The 22,541-nt window shown below is 40.8% G+C and overlaps 1 protein-coding gene across 3 annotated transcripts in view; it reads right to left on the reverse strand.

Moving 5' to 3' along the window:
- Positions 1-22,541, reverse strand: part of DPP10 (dipeptidyl peptidase like 10) — a 427,741-nt gene that overhangs the window by 191,866 nt on the left and 213,334 nt on the right. For all 3 annotated transcript variants that reach the window (XR_006284806.1, XM_043525123.1, XM_037912763.2), the window contains exon 4: positions 3,438-3,532. Coding sequence is in view for 2 of the 3 variants with exons in the window: in XM_043525123.1 (XP_043381058.1) it covers positions 3,438-3,532 (95 nt within the window). In the remaining variant the exon portion in view is untranslated. The remainder of the gene's footprint in view (positions 1-3,437; positions 3,533-22,541) is intronic.

Consider the following 22,541-nt stretch of genomic DNA (forward strand, 5'->3'; position numbering starts at 1 on the left):
ACATTTTGTTAACCATTAGATTATTTTGCTAATGGGCTGATTACATAAAGTATTCAGTCTTTACTCATGTTTGGAGAGGACAAATGGCTTAATTATACTAAAATGTAGTAATTTTTAAGACAGTCTTTGAATAAATCCATAGGAGACTGAGAAAAAACCCTGATGTTTTCTATAGAAACTTTTAAAAGACATTCTTTTTGGAGGAGAAATAGAGACTTTAAAAGAAAACACCAAAACGTCTTAATAAATTCCAGCACCATTACACCTTGATTAAAAACTGAAGTGGTGTTTTTCTTAAGGAAAAAAAAAAAAACACTTTTCCACAACGCACCTAACACAGAACTTACTAATGAGCCCAGAGTCTGCCTTTTTGTGCTGACTGAGTTTTGCTGGCAGATACAGATGGAGAAGGAACACAGTGAATATCTTTAAAAGGCTTTTCAGAAGGCTTTGCCTCTGCATTTTATACGAAGTGACACTAAGTACGATAAAAGAAAACTTACTCTTCACAGAATGGCAATCTCCAAGGTGTAAAGCCAGAACCTCTGAGCTGCACACTGGGGGCCTGTGTGCTTCAAGGGATTAGTAATAAAGTAAGATGATATTCACTTATAAGATACTGGTTCAAATATAGCCAACTTAGAGAGCAACCAGGAGCCATGACTACCTCTTTAGTTGTGTCCCTGAAAGAAGTTTATTATGGCAGGTTGATTTCTAATTATCAGCCTCACTAAGAAAACCTCACCCCCTTATTGGCTATTTGGACAGAAAGAGAGAGAGAGAGAGAGAGAATGAAAAGTGGAGGAATGTTTCACACTGAAAAGTGGCTTCTCTAGGATGGGACCATGTGTGGAAACTTGCATTGCCAGTGCCTGCGTTATGGTGTGCCCGTGTTTTTGATGAGCACAAGACAGCTCTGCAGGGTGTTAAACCAGCACCGTTTCTATTTATGCACTAATAATTAAGCAGATATGACAATGACAGAGGAAATTATGATTAGTGATTCAGGAGTTTATCCTTGGGAGAGGTTTCAGAGTAGCAGCCGTGTTAGTCTGTATTCGCAAAAAGAAAAGGAGGACTTATGGCACCTTAGAGACTAACCAATTTATTTGAGCATAAGCTTTCGTGAGCTACAGCTCACTTCATCGGATGCTGTAGCTCACGAAAGCTTATGCTCAAATAAATTGGTTAGTCTCTAAGGTGCCACAAGTCCTCCTTTTCTTTTATCCTTGGGAGAGTACATCTAGCAGTGTGGAGAAGCTGGAGCATTTTTGAGGGTAGAGCTTAGAGAAGTGGGAGTATTTTGAATGTCAATTCTGCAGCCTGCCTCTGATACACTACGACCCTGTGTTAGGACTGTTTGCTGTGTATTCATCACAGACAGAAAGTTGTCAGGTACAGCAAAATTTCCCTTGATTATCATAGAATATCAGGGTTGGAAGGGACCTCAGGAGGTCATCTAGTCCAACCCCCTGCTCAAAGCAGGACCAATTCCCAATTTTTGCCCCAGATCCCAAATGGTCCCCTTAAGGATTGAACTCACAACCCAGGGTTTAGCAGGCCAATGCTCAAACCACTGAGCTATCCCTCCCCTCCAAATATACCTACAAGTCATATTTAGGCTTCTGCTCCACATTCAGCTTTTTTATTCCACTTATATGTGACTGTGGGTAGAATCTACCTCATTTATGCTTTCAACTTTTTACTATGTTCACATACTGCATTCAAATGAGCTTCATGTGGAAAACAGACAAATCATCTCTCTATTCTTTGCCTCTGGTCCGTATATTGGCCTGTTGGACAGTCAGTTGGGTATTAGGCATCTTTGATCAGTTGCCAACTTCTAATTAAGAATGTGTGTCTTGTGCCTTTAACTCAGTCTGGGTGATCTGAGGTCGAACTGGTCCCTTCTAATGCAAACCCAGAAAAGAGCAACCCTCTGAAAAGAGTGAGCATTTGCAGTGTTTGGCTGCTGTCCACATCAATTTGTTGTAAAATATGGTGTTTTGCCATATGGAAAAGAAGCATTTTTACTCAAGTGGATGAAAAGATACATTTATAATTTGTACTGCCAGCCCTTCTCAGTGTCGGACTGGACCTTGAGGCATGGATGGTATATAAGGTGCACCACTCCAGAAATAAACCCAGGAGACATTGGGTCTCACAGACACACCCCTCAGACAATTCCCTCCCGTCTTTCTCCTGCTCAGTCCAAAAGAGTATCACATTTTCTGTAGGCCTATACCAACAGAAAATGCAGACCCCGCCCTCCTGCAGTGCCTAAGGGAGTCCTTTGCTTCTGGAGATAGGCTCATTCCCAAGAGCTCCTGTTCTCCTACCACAAGCTGAAGTGTTTAGAGGAGGCAGCTGGCTGGGGCCTGGTGAAAGCAGTGAATGCTCCTGAGGGGTGGGGAGACAGGAAGTTACATTACAATGCAATTCAGGAAGCAAACGAAACCAAGGTAACTTTGGGCTGCATCGACAAAGGCATCACAACACAGACCAGGAAGAAAATAATCCCCTGCCATGTGGCTCTGTTGAAAATGAATCTTGAATTCAGTCCTGGGCACCTTGGTCCCCAAAAACTGAAGTGAATTCAGAAACCAACAACATAAAAGATCAAAGGGCTGTAGGGACAGATTTGTGAGGAAGAATTGAAAAGCATGAAATATGTACCGCATGGCTTGATGAAGTCAGGATTACAGGTGGTATCACTGAGCATAATGGGATGAAATAGAACAAAGGGAAATTTAAGCTGAATATCAAAAAGTATCCTAAGAATTATTATTATTATTAAGGTAGCACCCTACCATTTGCAAGGCATTTTCCAAGAAATCCAGAAGGACTGGTCCCTTACCAAAGAGCAACAGGTAAGTAGAAAGAGGTGAATGGAAATGACAAATATATATTTTTTCTTTATTTAATTATGAGAGCTGCTTGAATTTGTAGTAATATCAACAAAATTAAAAAAACAAGGAGGATTTTTTTTTGCAAAATTTTCCACATATTTCAACCAACTATATAGTTGAATTTTTCAAATTTTGAATTTTTTAAATTTCAAATTTTGACAAAAACCACCCAGGGAACACTTTTCAATGTTTTAATAATTTCCCCCCCCATTTGATGATCAACTCTACTTATTATACCCTTCTGCTAGATTCACTGTGGGCAGCACAGCAGAAGTCGGCCTTCAATGGCCTCCGTCATATTGCCTGCTAAGCACGTGAGAATATACTGGACTGGAAAATCTTTGCATTAACAGTGGTATGGGTGGTATTTTCCATCTCTAATATCATCTGTTCTAAATAGATTCTATATTATCTTTAAGCACTACATTCTTTGTCTGTTATAAAGAAATGCCAAATAATTATTAACTGGATGTCATTTAAATGTGACACATACAATTTCAATGAGTAAAATAAGTATGCATTACTTACAAAAGTTGTATTTTCCAGTAATAACGTGGTTGTATTTGTTTCTACATTCAGTTTAACAACATGTCCATTCCTATTTTTATACACCACTTCTGTATCTGCAACAATAAAGACATTATCAGTTAGCAAAAACACTGACTATTTAATACATCTGCAGAGACAACAGGCATATTTAATAAACAAAATAATTGGAAGACACATTGATACTTTAAAATGTATGCAAACAGACTGAGGAATGAACCCCATTCATAATATCTATTTTGTTTGCTTGTGTTGAGATCATGAAATACATCAAACTGTTTATGCCTCAAATCCTGTTCATCTGATTCAAGGGGAACAATCATCAATGGGGTCATTCCTGTGAGTTCAGAGAGTCCACCCTCCTGTGAGCAAAGCAAGTACAATTACGCACATGGTTTCAAGGCTGAAAACTGCTCCCGTGAACATCCCCGTAACACAAGTAGATTCATTAAAGTCGATGGATGACTCACATGGAGAAGAGCCTTTCTAGTGGGTAAGGTTTTGCAGGACAAAACCTGGACATTCTATTTCTCATATGAATGCTTTTGTTACACTTCTGTCCTTTTCCTTTAAATAAGTCTGCTGCCCTATCACCTGTAAGTGATACTTTCGCTACAGGTAATGGGCAGACATATTTAAAGGAAAAGACAGAAAAATAATAAAAGCATTTAGGTTCTCTCTCATTTCACTAATTTATAAATACTGAAGGAATCTCCCACTACAATTTAATAAATTGCAGTCAGATTATATCTTACATTTTTCTGTTCTGTATTCCAGTTAGGAATAGATGATGCAACATGAGTAAATCAAAGGAATGAGTTACACTAGACTAGCAGGCTACACTAGCAGAAAAGGATTAAGACATAGATCTGATCTGATCTGTTACGGTATGTTTACTTGTAACATAAATTTTAAAAAATCATGTTAAAGTCTGCAATGTGAGTAAATCGTCTCTTAACAACTTGTTCTACTTTTAGTTACCATAATAAAAGGATAATTTATACAAACACATTGAAACTAGAGACAAAACTACAATATATAAAAGGTACATTAACTGTGGTTATTATGAAAGCATATGGGTTAAGAAAGGTGTGTCAGCCTTAACTTTCAAACCCAAGGTTTTGTCTTACATATCTTCACCATTAATAAGAGATGCCAGGATGAAATTCTAACCTTCCCCAACATTGAAATTGATGGGAGTTTTACTAGTGTCTTCAATAGATCCAGCATTCACCCTTAGGTTTGCCTTTTTATTTTTGAAGGAAATCTAAGGCAGCAATACATTTACAGAAACTGTTACATCAGTGTTTTTAAATACTTGAGGATATAATCCGATGAAGTTTCTGGGTAAAATCATAGGGCTAGATTTTGACTAGCCCTAACACCTGCAAAAAGGGAGAAAGACCCTAGCTTCCCGGCTTTGATGAAACCTTTCCTGCAGATACAATATTTAACCAAGTATAACTCCTTTGTTATAAATATCCGGAAAGCAGGACTTATAATGAAAGTTCTTAAGTAAACCTATAGGAAAGGATAAAAATGATGCTGAAATAGAAAAAAGAACACCACTAACTCACTGTAATGTCTGAGAAACTCATTACAGATTACTGAATTTTATGAACTAGCAAGCAAACGTGACTTGGGGGGAAAAATCAAGGTTACAGCATCACAAAATATGCTTTATTTATTCATTTAGAGAAACCTAGTTTAGTACTGACTGGCAGTACAGAAATTCAGAGTGTATAATACTGGTGAATGTGCTCTAATATGATTTGTGAAATTAATGAAGTTTAATTAGGAGAATAATGTAATACTCTGTCTTTGTTGAGGTGGGACTGATAGAGTTTTGGGCAGGATTATTGTATCTGTGGTACAGAAGTGAAGATGAGTAAGGTTGTGAAGTAAAGAATTAATAGCTGTAGTTCTAAAAAAGAACATGATAAATTTTTAATAAGAGACAATGCTTTGCAGGCAGCTATTGTTCACAGCTTCCTTGCAAGCCAGTAATACCTTCATAATATCACGAACAAGGTCAGCCATTTCAGAGCCATTGGCCATTATCTTTGAAAACTCATGGCGATCGGGGGAAGTCCTGGACGACTGGAAAAAGGCTAATGTAGTGCCCATCTTTTAAAAAGGGAAGAAGGAGGATCCTGGGAACTACAGGCCAGTCAGCCTCACCTCAGTTCCTGGAAAAATCATGGAGAAGGTCCTCAAGGAATCAATTCTGAAGCACTTAGAGGAGAGGAAAGTGATCAGGAACAGTCAGCATGGATTCACCAAGGGCAAGTCAGGCCTGACTAATCTAATTGCCTTCTGTGATAAGATAACTGGCTCTGTGGATGAGGGGAAAGCAGTGGACATGTCATTCCTTGTCTTTAGCAAAGCTTTTGACACGGTCTCCCACAGTATTCTTGCCAGCAAGTTAAAGAAAGTATGGGCTGGATGAATGGACTATAAGGTGGATAGAAAGTTGGCTAGATCGTCGGGCTCAACAGGTAGTGATCAATGGCTCCATGTCTAGTTGGCAGCCGATATGAAGTGGAGTGCCCCAAGGGTTGGTCCTGGGGCCGGTTTTGTTCAATATCTTCATAAATGATCTGGAGGATGGTGTGGATTGCACCCTCAGCAAGTTCGCAGATGACACTAAACTGGGAGGAGAGGTAGATACACTGGAGGGTAGGGATAGGATATAGAGGGACCTAGACAAATTAGAGGATTGGGCCAAAAGAAATCTGATGAGGTTCAACAAGGACAAGTGCAGAGTCCTGCACTTAGGATGGAAGAATCCAATGCACCGCTACAGACTAGGGACCGAATGGCTCGGTAGCAGTTCTGCAGAAAAGAACCTAGGGGTTACAGTGGACGAGAAGCTGGATGTGAGTCAACAGTGTACCCTTGTTGCCCAGAAGGCCAATGGCATTTTGGGATGTATAAGTAGGGGCATTGCCAGCAGATCGAGGGATGTGATCGTTCCCCTCTATTCAACATTGGTGAGGCCTCATCTGGAGTACTGTGTCCAGTTTTGGGCCCCACACTACAAGAAGGACATGGAAAAATTGGAAAGAGTCCAGCGGAGGGCAACAAAAATGATTAGGGTACAGGAACACATGAGTTATGAGGAGAGGCTGAGGGAACTGGGATTGTTTAGTCTGCGGAAGAGAAGAATGAGGGGGGATTTGATAACTGCTTTCAACTACCTCAAAGGGGGTTCCAAAGAGGATGGATCTAGACTGTTCTCAGTGGTAGCTGATGACAGAACAAGGAGTAATGGTCTCAAGTTGCAGTGGGGGAGGTTTAGGTTGGATATTAGGAAAAACTTTTTCACTAGGAGGGTGGTGAAACACTGGAAGGGGTTACCTAGGGAGGTGGAGAAATCTCCTTCTTTTGAAGTTTTTAAGGTCAGGCTTGACAAAGCCCTGGCTGGGATGATTTAGTTGGGGATTGGTCCTGCTTTGAGCAGGGGGTTGGACTAGATGACCTCCTGAGGTCCCTTCCAACCCTGATATTCTATGATTCTATGAATATACTGGCATGCAAAGATTTAAAATGTATATTATTTTTGTCATTTGTACTTCAGGAGCACGGAATAGCCCCAACTAAGTCTAGAGCCCCATAATAATAGTCAATGTTATATAGCAAGACCTGGTGCCTGGCTTGAAGAATTTAAAACGATATACACAAGTCACACACAAGATGGGGGAAAGGATTCCTCTGTCCAGCTGCTGTAGTGCATTTAAAAACAAAACAAAAAAACCCTTTGATGTTCCATTAACAACTACCTCACAGGGTCCTGGTTCACGACTAAAGTTCCTAGGCCCTAGCGCAATGCCACCTAACAGCAGCATTGGGATGTACCTGATTCAACATGGATCGCCTTTAATTTAATTAACCATTTCCTGATTCCTCATATACATCAGGCAATATGTACTTCAAAGGCTATGCTTTTGGGCCCAATCCTACAAAGACATCGGCACATGAATAATTTTACTCATGTTAAGTACCCTCACATGAGTTAAAACTATTCATGTGAGCAAAGCTAAATCAGTACATAAGTGTTTACAAGATCAGCTACAATATGTAGCCCCAGAAGTCCATTTAACCAGAGATACATGGCATGCGAGGCAGCAGTGAAATGGTCAACTATCTAAATGAAGATTAATTTAAGAGTTTGTTTTTATTTGTAGAGTTGGAAAATAATGTAATCCTAGTGGTTAGCAAAGAGAACTGGAAGTCAGGACTTCTCAGACTGAACATTCCTGGATGTTGACTACATCTCAGTCTTCCATCTGCATATTGGATATAATTATACCTCAGTGGGCAAGCATTCATTAAATTAATGTCTATAAAGTGCTTTGAGATCCTCAGAAAGCATGTTACATAAAAACACAGCATAAGTGTTGAATGTAAGTATAGTAATCATGGACAATCATCATTAATTTATATGAAAGTGCCAATCCAATGAATAACACTCTGTATGATAAAGAACACTTAGCAGACTAGATAATGGAGCAGTTGATGGCCACTCAACATAATGATGATATTTTGATTGGTAGCTGAAATGTAAGAGTGAGGTGGAAGAGAGGACTACAAGATCACACAGACATGTACGTTAGTTCTTACATAGTGTGATGGTTCTTGATGGGTCCAGATTCTCTGAACATTTATTTTTGTCAAATAAAGGCTAGATTATCATAGTTCTCACACAGCTGTGCAGGGGAGTAAGGACACCAGTTCTAATTCTGACCACACAGGGAGAGCAGAGGTTGTGCTTGCTACCCATCCTAAGGAAATGGACAAGGATGGGGTGCAGATGGGAAAGGAGCTCTAGCTCCAACCCAAAACTCACCAACCACAGTAGCTGGCTGGGTACAGAGGAGGGAGGTAAGCTGCCCCTTCTAAAAGGGGCTAAGTAATTTACTTAGCCGTCAGAACACGCAAGGAGCAGGGGAGTCACAATTCGATCTCCCTGGATATAGCAGCAATGTGCCACTCCTTACTTTGGCAGATGGTCAAGATAGCATCTAGACCTAACCAACTGAAAATCACTATCCCCAAATGCCCCTCAATCAAACCCTCATTGACTGGCTGATTTCTGGTAGACAGCATGGCAAGAGTAGGCCTAAAGCGCAGATCTGAAGAGGGGTATGGTTTCACAGACCAATTTGGACAGAAAATTCTGTGTGTATTAGGACACTATGGAATAAAACAAACAAGTGGGAGAAGCGAATGACATCACTGTAATGGAGCAAAGTGAGGTTGGGTAGATGCAACAAGAGGGAAAGACCTACGAAGAGACTTGAAGTTGCAGAATATAAGTTAGAACTAGATACAGTGTGAACAGAGAGGGGTTCAAAGGAATGTGGGGAGTGACATGGTTAGAGTGACAGACTAAGAGAAGGGTCTTTTTTCCCCCAAGAGAAACTTACTGATTATAGCCCTAGTTTCAAAACTGACTTTGGGTGGGCAGATCACTACACAGTGTGGATCCCTATCAAAGTCAACAGAACTCCATTCAAGTGCACAGCTCGGCATGCATGGATCTAACTCCAGGAGCTGGCCCTTTGCCACTGTTTTGTCTTGCAGAGAGTCTTGGCAATTCTGACTGCTAGATGAATAGTTAAGCAATTCAAATATCTCAAATTTAACTGTTAATGGAAAATACATGTATGATCATCACAATAATTTCACTTGAGTCAGCAATGCCAGTGTGGCATAATACTATTTGATCCTACAAGCTAAAATGGGAAACTACAGGTTATTTTTCCACCATGCGAAAACCAACAGGTCATGTTCAAATGTCTAAACCTTATAATCACACTGTTGTAACTTTTTGGAGGCAGAGTTGTTCCCTGTTGCAACAACCTCAGAGCAGAGTTCGGGAAACAAGTGTACTGCTTTACTTCTGCATTTATAATAATACTAATAATACTTAGTACTTATACAGCATATTTCAACTTCAGAGCACTTTACAAATGTTAACTAGCTATCTTTGGCAGTTCTGACAAATGGAGCAAACCCTCTTTTACAGACTCATGTAAGCTCAGACTTGACAAAGCCCTGGCTGGCATGATTTAGCTGGGGATTGGTCCTGCTTTGAGCAGGGGGTTGGACTAGATGACCTCCTGAGGTCCCTTCCAACCCTGATATTTTATGATTCTATGAGAGCATTTTACTAAACACTCAGTGAAAAACAATATTTTAAAAGTTCATATAAATTGAGCAATCACTGGATAGGTTTGAAACAGTGACAGAAAACTAAGAGTGGGTAAAAAATATGTGTATGAGGTCTGATGAAATTTCTCTACCATAATTCATTCATACCAATGTACATTTTCCATGCTCTGTCAAGCTGTAGCCTTCACCAAATGACCCTAGGCTCTGTTATTTTAAATTTTATATTATTTGTTTGTTTCTCCCACTTCTATATGGATTCTGCCCAAATTTTCCTTTCCCCAGTCTTTGTTCATTAAAAAATATATCAACTCACTCCTTGGGGTGCCTGTCCTATATGGCCCTGAAAGGCCACAGGAATTCCAATTTTTCTCTATACCACTGTTCAGCGGGCAAAGGAGGGTCCACACATGCAAGAGGGCAGAAAGTCCACTGGTCAGTTATGAAGTTCTGATGCCCATGATTACAGAGGTGCGACCAGCGCCTTCTACAGTTACTCCGTGTCTAGTTTTACTAGTTCAAAAGTGAGTTGGGGAGGAGTTCAGCCTTACAAAGGCAACTGAAGAACCCCCCCTCCCCTGCACTGCAGATGAGTGCCTGAGTGATGTAAGTAGCTCCAGGGCAGGGTGTTAACAAGGAAGTTGAAAGGAAGAATGTTGTGCCACAAATACCATCCCATCCAAGAAGAGGAGAAAAAGTAGCATCAACCCCATCCTCAGTATTGCCCCTCCCACCACACATGCACAATCAGGATCCACAGTCTAATACATAAAAAGAAAAGGAGTACTTGTGGCACCTTAGAGACTAACCAATTTATTTGAGCATAAGCTTTCGTGAGCTACAGCTCACTTCATCGGATGCATACTGTGGAAAGTGTAGAAGGTCTTTCTATATACACACAAAGCATGAAAAAATACCTCCTCCCACCCCACTCTCTGCTGGTAATAGCTTATCTAAAGTGATCACTCTGCTTACAATGTGTATGATAATCAAGTTGGGCCATTTCCAGCACAAATCCAGGTTTTCTCACCCCCCCCCCCCAACACAAACCCACTCTCCTGCTGGTAATAGCTGACACACCCCTGGAACCCCGACCTGGGATATTCTATCTACTACCCAAGATCCATAAACCTGGAAATCCTGGGCGCCCCATCATCTCAGGCATTGGCACCCTGACAGCAGGATTGTCTGGCTATGTAGACTCCCTCCTCAGGCCCTACGCTACCAGCACTCCCAGCTACCTTCGAGACACCACTGACTTCCTGAGGAAACTACAATCCATCGGTGATCTTCCTGATAACACCATCCTGGCCACTATGGATGTAGAAGCCCTTTACACCAACATTCCACACAAAGATGGACTACAAGCCGTCAAGAACACTATCCCCGATAATGTCACGGCTAACCTGGTGGCTGAACTTTGTGACTTTGTCCTTACCCATAACTATTTTACATTTGGGGACAATGTATACCTTCAGATCAGCGGCACTGCTATGGGTACCCGCATGGCCCCACAGTATGCCAACATTTTTATGGCTGACTTAGAACAATGCTTCCTCAGCTCTCGTCCCCTAACGCCCCTACTCTACTTGCGCTATATTGATGACATCTTCATCATCTGGACCCATGGAAAAGATGCCCTTGAGGAATTCCACCATGATTTCAATAATTTCCATCCCACCATCAACCTCAGCCTGGTCCAGTCCACACAAGAGATCCACTTCCTGGACACTACAGTGCTAATAAACGATGGTCACATAAACACCACCCTATACCGGAAACCTACTGACCACTATTCCTACCTACATGCCTCCAGCTTTCACCCTGACCACACCACACGATCCATCGTCTACAGCCAAGCTCTGCGATACAACCGCATTTGCTCCAACCCCTCAGACAGAGACAAACTCCTACAAGATCTCTATCAAGCATTCTTACAACTACAATACCCACCTGCGGAAGTGAAGAAACAGATTGATAGAGCCAGAAGAGTTCCCAGAAGTCACCTACTACAGCACAGGCCTAACAAAGAAAATAACAGAACGCCACTTTAATTGGGATGGGAAATGCACATCATTAGCACGCGACACAGATTCTGTTGAAAAATGGTCCTTTTTATTATTTAGAGAGAGGCCTGAGGTCCACACTTAACAGTGTGCTCCACATTCCTGCCTGTATTTTTGTATGCAGTTAGGGTCTGTTCCTGCACCACCAAAGTCAATGGAAGTTTTACCATTTATTTCAATCAGAACAGGATAAGGGCTGTCCAGATGGCTACTTAACTGAACCGCAGGCTGAAACAGCAGCTGCAGAACAGCTCTACAGCATGGGGGAGGATGATTTGGAATGTCCATATCCACAGGACAGGCCCAACAAAGAAAATAACAGAACGCCACTCGCCGTCACCTTCAGCCCCCAACTAAAACCTCTCCAGCGCATCATCAAGGATCTACAACCTATCCTGAAGGATGACCCAACACTCTCACAAATCTTGGGAGACAGGCCAGTCCTTGCCTACAGACAGCCCCCCAACCTGAAGCAAATACTCACCAGCAACCACATACCACACAACAGAACCACTAACCCAGGAACCTATCCTTGCAACAAAGCCCGTTGCCAACTGTGCCCACATATCTATTCAGGGGACACCACCATAGGGCCTAATCACATCAGCCACACTATCAGAGGCTCGTTCACCTGCACATCCACCAATATGATATATGCCATCATGTGCCAGCAATGCCCCTCTGCCATGTACATTGGTCAAACTGGACAGTCTCTAGGTAAAAGAATAAATGGACACAAATCAGATGTCAAGAATTATAACATTCATAAACCAGTCGGAGAACACTTCAATCTCTCTGGTCACGCGATTACAGACATGAAAGTTGCTATATTACAACAAAAAAACTTCAAATCCAGACTCCAGCGAGAAACTGTTGAATTGGAATTCATTTGCAAATTGGATACAATTAACTTAGGCTTGAATAGAGACTGGGAGTGGCTAAGTCATTATGCAAGGTAACCTATTTCCCCTTGTTTTTTCCTACCCCCCCCCCCAGACGTTTTTGTTAAACTCTGGATTTGTGCTGGAAATGGCCCACCTTGATTATCATACACATTGTAAGGAGAGTGATCACTTTAGATAAGCTATTACCAGCAGGAGAGTGGGGTGGGAGGAGGTATTTTTTCATGCTTTGTGTGTATATAAAAAGATCTTCTACACTTTCCACAGTATGCATCCGATGAAGTGAGCTGTAGCTCACGAAAGATTATGCTCAAATAAATTGGTTAGTCTCTAAGGTGCCACAAGTACTCCTTTTCTTTTTGCGAATACAGACTAACATGGCTGTTACTCTGAAGTCTAATACATTAGGGTATTAACTCACTGAACAACTATTTCCAACTGGACAATACTCTTGTCCTTAGTCTTCTCCTGATTGTGGTGCATGATATGCTCCCCTAGTACCACTGAAGTCAGTTTGGTAATCAAACAACGTAACTAGGGTGGGGGAGGAGGTGGTATGTGACTGAGGGTTTACTCCCTCAACAACTGGCTCTGGGGAGGGCCATTTGGTGACTGAGTGTAAGCCTGAGAGAGGCTTTGCTGGTCCCAGAGGGGCTGCCCAGTTATAAGAGTTCCTTTCCCCCTTCTATAGGATGTAAGCCTGTGTTACTTGGGGCTGGGTATCCATACAATGAGAGCAGAGGAAGACACATGAAGCACCCCACGGTGGTGAGACACAAAGGGTGAAACCCTGGCTCACTGAAGTCAATGGCAAAACCCACTGATTTTAACAGAGACAAGATTTGACCCTAAATATATCCTTTTTGCCATACTTGCATCTGCATTTTCCTATTTTTATGTATAAATTAAAGAAAAAATATTTTTAAAAAATTCATTGGTACTACAGCAAGATTTACAACTCGCATCTAACTCAGTAGCAGGTGATACACCCCATTTGGAAAAAAGGAAGGAACGGAATAAAACAGATGTATCCAATGACTGTGCATTCATTTGAAAACCAAATGAAGCAGATCCTTCATAAAATGTGACGTTATGAGACAGAAAGAAGAATGTTAAAGAATATGAACAATTTGTAGCAAATGCTAGCAATCCATGTTACTCCAGCCTCTGTCTATGCTGGAAGAGCAGATTGCAAAACATTATAGGGAACAGCGGATGGGGAAGGCTTCAGCCATTAAATCCAGTTAGAATTCACATAAGGAATTTAAATTATATTTTTGGATGCAGATTTCAATGTCATGAATTCAGCCATCACATTGCGATGCAATTACAAAATATGCAAAGGCACAGCCCCAATATTTCTAAACTACGGAAGCATTTTTTACATTAATAAAATTTTAGTAGTGCCCATGTTTTCGTTTGTGCCATGCAGCTAAAGCTTTGAGATGAGCCTGGAGAGAAATGGCAGTGAAGTGACAGCGTGACAGATAAGGCTCACCAATTCTAAAGGTTCTGCTAGTGTTACTGGCAAGAGGCACAGACATACCATGTGCCTGGTCTGATACGTATTGTTCCATAAAGCGTCAAAGACAAAATATCACAAAATGCAGAGCAATAAATCTAGAAACCCTCCATATTCTTTCAGCACACAAATAAACAGCCCCCTCTAAAAATTCACACTCCCACTTTACTGCTTTTTCTGTACTGTTCCACTTTTTAGATGCCATGGACCTAATTTTCAGGCACCTGCAGTTCCCATTGGCTTCACTTGACATTGTGAACGCTCAGCCTGTTTGAAAATCAGTCCCTGTTCAATTCTACTTAAAAACAATTTGCTGTTTGAAGAGGGAAATGGGCCAGATTCTGTTCTGAGTTATACTTCTATCACTTGAAATGAAGTCACTAGAATTATACCAGGGTAAAAATATAGTTTGAGCTAATTGACTAATTATTTTAGATATAAATAATAAACTAAAACCCAGAGATTAAATGAATTGAGCTTTAGATAATTAGCTGCATCCAATCTAATATTTCACTGTGTTCAAACAACTCTTTCACTATTTCAAGTTAGTCATGGTAAGTGTTACTCATGGCATGCTCCCTGATAATCCAAAATAGTATAGTAACTGGAATTCTTGAATGATACTTTTCCTCAGTGCTATATTTTGGAGATATAGTGTGGACCCGGACTTTAAAAACAGCTGTGATAGGGTGCTTCACAGTATGCACTGAAAATGTCATGGCTGTGTGTAGAAAGTGCAGGTTTGGAAACCCCTCTTACACCCCAGGCTGATTGAGTATGACTCTGCAGAGGTAGTACTCTCATAAGACTATTGCTGCTGGCCAGTAATTTCACCTCCCTCATTCAATATCCATCCCCACTCTTGGAAACTAGCCAGCAGTACAGCTTTTGGGAGAAAAGTTCAGAAATATTAATTAAGAGCCAGATTCTGCCATCCTTACTCATGAGGAGTAAAAGTGAGGAAGTGCATCAGAATCCAGCCCTAGACTGTAGGACTGTATTACCAAAGCAGTCATCTAATTAAACTTCTGAGGTGCAATTTCCAGCCAGGGTAGACCTACGCACACGAGGTTTGATTGAGCTAGTGTTATAAAAATGGATGTGTAGGCCTGGTGGCAAAGGCAGCGGCTTGGGCTAGCCACCCTAATACATAGCTAGGGTGTCAAGTGGCCCGAGCCACCACGTGTGCTATTGCAGCTACGCTGTTTTATTTTTAGTAGGTTAGCTCAATTAAAGCTAGCGCACGTACATCTACCCCCGCTGCAGATGACACCTCCAGTGGCAGTGTAGACTATCCAGAATCCAAACAATAGCATTGTAGCATTACTCTAAGCAGGCGCTTTGCACATTCTCCTTTTCCAGGTCTCCCAAAATTAACACTCATAGTTCCCTTTCTCCAAATAGAAATCCATGTTTACTGACATCAGTGCAATTGCCCCCATTTACACAGGGCTGAATTTGGATCCTACATATACGAAACTAGGCAAAATTCCAAAATATATCAGTTATTTCTCTCTCAGAACCAACATTTCCCTCATTATTATTATAACTGTACCTTGAGGCTCCAACTGAGTTTAGGGCCCCACTGAGCTAGAAACTGAATAAACATATATTGAGAGACAATCCTTGCCCAAGAGATTTTATAATACTAAAAAAGGACAGATAAGGGGACTAAGGGAAACAGATACACAGAGGTGAAATGATTTGCCTGAGGTCATGCAGCAGGACAGTAGCAAAGCTAGGAATAGCACCCATGCCTCCTGATTTTTCAGTCCCGTGCCCTATCTACTAGGCCACAACTGCCTTCCAAACCAATATGCCTCCTCTGTTCATTTAGTACTTTCAGTGCTTGGAGCTTGTCCCTTTTAATTCTCTATGTCCTTCTGCAGGGCCTGGTTTGTGCTTGCCAGGAAAAAAAACACAGATGTGTGCAATCGAATAAGTACACAAGCCTACCAATTTTTCAAAGATTCAAAAGGATTTCCAAATTACCATAAACTTGCTAACTGTGCACTGCAACTGGAAGAGCTGAGATTGAGCCAGACATGAGCCAGTTGTGGACATACAAAGATAAATTACTGTTAAAATCAGTGTGAAAACAACTATGGAAGAACATACAGTAAGGTTTGGATTATTTGGGGATAACAAGGATGCTTTCACAATAAATAATTTGGAAGGGTAATAGGGCTGTGTCCTCAACAAGGATAAATTGGTTTGGTTCCATTGACTTCAACAGATAGGATCTGACCCATTAGGGGTAATGAGTTATTAATGCTGATAGTTAAGAGGCAAGACAAAGAATGGTCTTGTAATAAAGACAGTGGACAGGAACTCTGGGCATATATGCTTCATTCCTGGCTTCACTTCACATTTCTTATATGACATGGAAAATCCCAGCTCAAAAGACTTGCCCCAAAGGAATACAAGAGAGGACTGGAGCATAAGGAGCTGGAGAGGACTGCAGTGGCACAACCCGGAGGAGGAGGAGGAGGAAATGGCTCCTCCACGGGGTGGAAACTGACTGCTGGTTACTTCTAGCAGCAGGCTGTGCTCACCCATGCTCCCAATCCATCATTCATAGACATAACAAAATGGCATATTGCCTTGGCAAACAGGAATGAGGAATCTCCCCCAAAAAGTGGAGGAGGAGAAGCCATATACTCCCAAGGCTGGGAGGATTGTGGCCACCACTCCCAAAAGTAAATAAAGGGTGGTGGTAGTTGGTAACTCCCTTCTAATGGGGACAGAGGCATCCATCTGCTGGCTTGACATGGCAGCCTGGGAGGTGTGCTGCCCGGTGCAGGCCCATATCAGACATTAGGGAAGAATTACCAAGGATCATCTGGCTCTCTGACAACTACACCGTGTTGGATACCATGTATCCATGCAGACATTAACGATACTGAGCAGATCAGAAATGACTCCCAGACTCTGGGAGTGAGGGTGAAGGAGCTGGGAGAGCAGATGGTGTTCTCATTGATCCTTCAATTCCAGGGCCCCAGGCAGAGACAGACACATCCTGGAGATGAATGCCTGGCTAAGTGGATGGTGTTGCCCTTGACCAGGGGGTCCTGTTCTGAAAAGAAGGATGGATGAGCAGGGATGGGGTCCCCCTATCAAGGAAGGGGAAGAGTATCTTCAGACACAGGCTGGATAACTCAATGGGCTTTCACAGCTAGGCTCAATGGAAGGAGAAGACAAAAATCACAGGTAAGTCCAAAACGTGGAAAGCTGGGTGAAGGGCCAAAATCTGGGGGGAACATGGGCAATCATAGCAGGGACAAAGGGACAAGAAGGAAATTAGAGGCAAAATCAAACAAACATCTTAGATGTCTGTGTACTAATACAAGAAGTATGGGGAATAAATGGGAAGAACTAGAAATATTAGTGAATAATTACAGTTATGACAATTAGCATCACAGAAACTTGGTGGGATAATTCACATGACTGGAATATTGGTATTAAAGTGTACAGCTTGTTCAGGAAGGACAGGCAGGGAAAAAAGGGAGGAGATGTTGCCTTGTATATTTAAGATGTATATATTTGTACTGAAGTTGAGACAGAAGTGGGAGGCAGACCTGTTGTAAGTCTATGGGTAAGACAAAAGGGGAAAAAACAAGGGTGATATCATGATAGAGGTCTACTATAGAGCATCTATCCAGGAAGAGGTGGATGGGGCTTTTTTCAAACAACTAACAAAGTTATCCAAAGTACAGGATTTGGTGGTGATGGGGGACTTCAACTACCCAGACATCTGTTGGGAAAATACAGCAGGGCACTGATTATCCAACATGTTAATAGAATGCACTGGAAACAACTTTTTACTATAGAAGGAGGACAAAAGCAATTAGTGGAAAGGCTGTTCTAGAATTAATTCTACTCGGGAGGAACTGGTTGAAAGTTTGAAGATGGAAGGCAGCTTGGGCGAAAGCGACCATGAAATGAGAGAGTTCATGATTCTAAGGAGTGGTAGGAGGGAAAACAGCACAATGAAGACAACGGACTTGAAGAAGTCAAATGTTAGCAAACTCAGAAAACTAGTAGGTAAGATTCCCCTGGGAAGCAAGTATGAGGCGAAAAAAATTCAGGAGTTGACGCTTTTGTAAAATAACATTATTAAGGGTGCAAGAGCAAACTATCCCAATGCATAGCAAAGATTGGAAGTATAGTAAGAGACCACCCTGTCTTAACCAAGAAATCTTCAGTAATCTGAAACTCAAAAGAATCATACACAATATAGAAACTAGGTCAAATTATGAAGGATTAATATAAAAAAAAAGCAACACAAGCATGGACAAAATTAGAAAGGCACAAAACAAATTAAACTATCTAGGGAACAAGGGTAACAAGAAAACATTAAATAAATATATGGGAAGCAAGAGGAGGCCAAGAACTGGGTAGGCCCATTACTCAATGAGGAGGGACAGAAAATAATAGAAAACACAGCAAAACCTGAAGTGTTAAATGCCTTTTTATTTTCCAGTTTTCACCAAAAATGTTAGCAGTGATTGGATGATTAACAGAATGAACATCAGTGTAAATGAGATAGGATCTGAGCCTAAAATAGGGAAAGAACAAGTTAAGAATTACTTAAGACAAGTTAAATGTCTTCAAGTCAGCAGGGCCTGATGCAATACATCCTAGAATATTTAAGGAACTGGCTGGAGAGATCTGAGCCATTAGTAATGATCTTTGAGAACTTGTGGAGGACAGGATAAATCCTAGAAGAATAGAAAAGGGAAAATATAGAACTTATCTATAAAAAGGGGAATAAGGATAACCCAGGGAATTATAGACCAGTCATCTTAACTTCACTCCCCAGAAAGATAAGGGAGCAAATAATCAAACAATCAATTTGTAAGAACCTAGAAGATAATAAGGTGATAAGTAACAGTCAACATGGATTTGTCAAGAACAAATCATGTTAAGAACAAATAATATACTTCTTTGACAGGGTAACAAGCCTTGTGGATGGCAAGGGGGAAGCAGTAGATGTGATATATCTTGACCTTAGTAAGGCTGTTGGTACTTTCTCACATGACCTTCCCATAAACAAAATAGGGAAATATATCCTAGATGAACTTACTATAAGATGTGTACACAACTGGTTGGAAAACCATTCTCAGAGAGCAATTATCAATGGTTGCCAGTCCAGTTCTTTTTAATATCTTCATAAATGATTTGGATAATGGCATAGAGGATACACTTCTAAAGTTTGCAGACAGTACGAGCTGGAAGGGTTGCAAGTGCTTTGGAGAACAGGATTAGAATTCAAAATGATCTTGAAATACTGGAGAAATGGTCTGAAATAAACAGGATGAAATTCAATAAGAAGAAATGCAAAGTACTACACTTAGGAAGGAATAATCAATTGCACAAATACAAAATGGGAAATGACTGCCTAGGAAGGAGTACTTCAGAAAAGGATCTGGAGGTTAGAGTGGATCACAAACTAAATTGTGAGTCAACAATGTAATACTGTCACATGAAAGAAGCAAACACCGTTCTGGGATGTATTAGCAGGAGTTTAGTAAGCAAGACATCAGAAGTAATTCTTCCATTCTACTCAGCATTGATAAGGCCTCAACTGTAGTACTATGTCCAGTTCTGGGCACCACATTTTGGAATAGATAGACTAATAGGAGAAAGTCCAGAAAAGAGCAACAAAAATGATTAAAGGTCTAGAAAATATGACCTACAAGGAAAGATTGAAAAAAATTGAGTATTGTCTGAAGAAAAGAGAAGACTGAGTGGGGACATGATAACAGTCTTCAAGTATGTAAAAGCTTGTTATAAAGAAGATGGTGATAAATTGTTCTCCTTAACCACTGAGGAGAGGACAAGAAGGTATGGGCTTAAATTGCAACAAGGGAGATTTAGGTTAGACATTTGGAAAAACTTTGTAACTGTCGGGGTAGTGAAGCACCGGAACAAATGACTTGGGGAGGTTATGGAATCTCTGTCATTGTCTAACCTGTTGTTAAAAACCTCCTAACACCTGTCAGGGATGGTCTACGTAATACTTAATCCTGCCTCAGGGAAGGGGACTGGACTAAATGAACTATCAAAGTCCACTCCATTCCTATTTTTCTATGATTAGGGGATTAGGCAATCAAATCTCACTAAACAGCCTTTTAAAATTCCAGCCTTCATCTGTTCAATGGGTACAATATAATAATGTCTGTTTTCTTTATTTTGACTGTAAGCTCTCTAGGGCAGAGGCTGTCTCATACTGAGATATGGGTACTATGGGGTAGGTATAGTGCCTAAACAGTATGGGGCCTCCACTATTGTGATACTGGTAACAGAATTAAATTAAGGAGTGTTATAACTTTTTCTGACAGTTTGTTAAAATAAAATTCAGGTTCACAGTATATACAGCAGTGTTTGAAGGACAGGATCTTTAATTTTTCTTATTTTTTTAATGATATGAATATAAGAGGAGTTGATACAGTGCCATCAACACATGTCAATCATGTGGTGCTGCACAAAATATTATTAGAACTGCAGATGGCATTTCATTAAATTGATTATAGAAAATGCCATGTTAATTAAAATAGAAACTGCTTTCTAATTTAATGAACAGGAGATGCTAGACAAATCTTTGTCTAATTAAGTGTTAGCTAATTAAATAAAATTGTCATTTACAAAGATATTAAAGATACAGATGAAATTTCAAGATTGCTAAATATGTTATTCATCAAATAAACTAGAGATTTCCACTGCCTATTCTAAATATTAAATTCACATTAATAATTTTCATAAAATATCTTTGTTTTGCAATAGGATTTAAACTTTGAAAGACTATGTTCAGAGGAGAATATTATTTTATACAAAGTTCCCTATTCCAAAGGCTTTCCTATCTGTTGGCCCAATCCTGCTATGAGCTGTCTCACTGAAGTCAAGCAGATCCTGATTCTGGACCAGATTATTCCGACCCTCCTGCAAAGAGGCTTTTGCTTCTCCTTGTCTTGTGCTTCCTGACATGGGCTTGGGACAATCAGAGAGCAGGTGAGGCTACTTCCCCTACCATGGCTTGCAGAGGTGATTTGGCACTGAAAGGGGAGCAACTGCCCCAAACACAGCATGGTGCAGTTTGCATAGCCCTTCTTGTTCCACCCACATCATGCTTTCTTGGACTCCAAGAGGTATCATACTGTACCATCCAAAATGCAGACTGGTATCCAAATGCCACAATTTGGTCCTGGTTGTATTGGTGTCCCATTTCCAACCCACTAAGCAATAGTTTTCCATTCCTGTGCTTGGTTTCTTTCTATAACCAAACCACAGAGATCTTCCAAGTCTTCACTGACTGCTAATTTTAACCATTAGGCACCCTCCTCCGCACAACAGTATAGCAACAGAATGCAACATTGTTCTTGGAAGTGCTGTTAATCCAGTTCCAGCACTTCAGAAGGGGGAGATAGGCCAGAGAAGATCAATTAAACTGATTAGGGATTGATTTGGGAGGAATGATTAAAAGAACTAAATATACATGTTAAGATATAGATATTCAGGACTGTGTGCAAAGGCCTATACTTTAAGAATGTAGGTGTATTCTTACCACTTAGCTAGTTATATAGGTATAAAAAAAAGAATCAAAATCACTGTATGCCGGTGTAAGGGCCTTCTCTTACTGTGACAGTCTGAGGCCCTGTTCTTTGGCTTTTGACTGAGCAACAGAGGCAGCCATAAGCTGGGGAGTGAACAGTCACATCCTCACCAGTCACACTGAAATAAGGTGCTACTGGGCTGTTAGGAATACAATCCTGTCCTGATCATGCCTATTACTTGCAGATAAAGGGAAGAGCCTAGAAGATGTAAAAGGAAACTTAGTTTGATAGCATCCCGTCTGGCAAGAACTCACTTAGCATTAGCAGGGGTGTGAAATCCTCATTTTTTTGTTGTTCTATCACTGTAGTCCCCATTTCCCTATTGTTTGTCTGTATAATCTCTGTCTGGTTCTGTGATTGTTTCTGTCTGCTATATAATTAATTCTGCTGGGTGTAAACTAATTTAAGGTGGTGGGATATAATTGGTTAGATAATCATGTTACAATATGTTAGGATTGGTCAGTTAAATTTCAGGAAAATGATTGGTTAAGGTATAGCGAAGCAGAACTCAAGTTTTACTATATAGTCTGCAGTCAATCAGGAAGTAAGGGGGGAATGGGGATGGGGGAATTGGAATTATGTTTCGCTAAGGGGGGGAATGGGAACAGAGACACAGGCAAGGCTCTGTGGTGTCAAAGCTGGGAAGGGCGACACTAAGGAAGGAAATTGGAATCATTGCTTGCTGGAAGTTCACACCAATAAACATTGAATTGTTTGCACCTTTGGACTTCGGGTATTGTTGCTGTCTGTTCATGCGAGAAGGACCAGGGAAGTAAGTGGGTGAAGGAATAAGCCCTCTAACAATACAT

This window comes from Chelonia mydas, chromosome 11 (genome assembly GCF_015237465.2).
Source record: "Chelonia mydas isolate rCheMyd1 chromosome 11, rCheMyd1.pri.v2, whole genome shotgun sequence".
Taxonomy (NCBI): Eukaryota; Metazoa; Chordata; order Testudines; family Cheloniidae; genus Chelonia; species Chelonia mydas.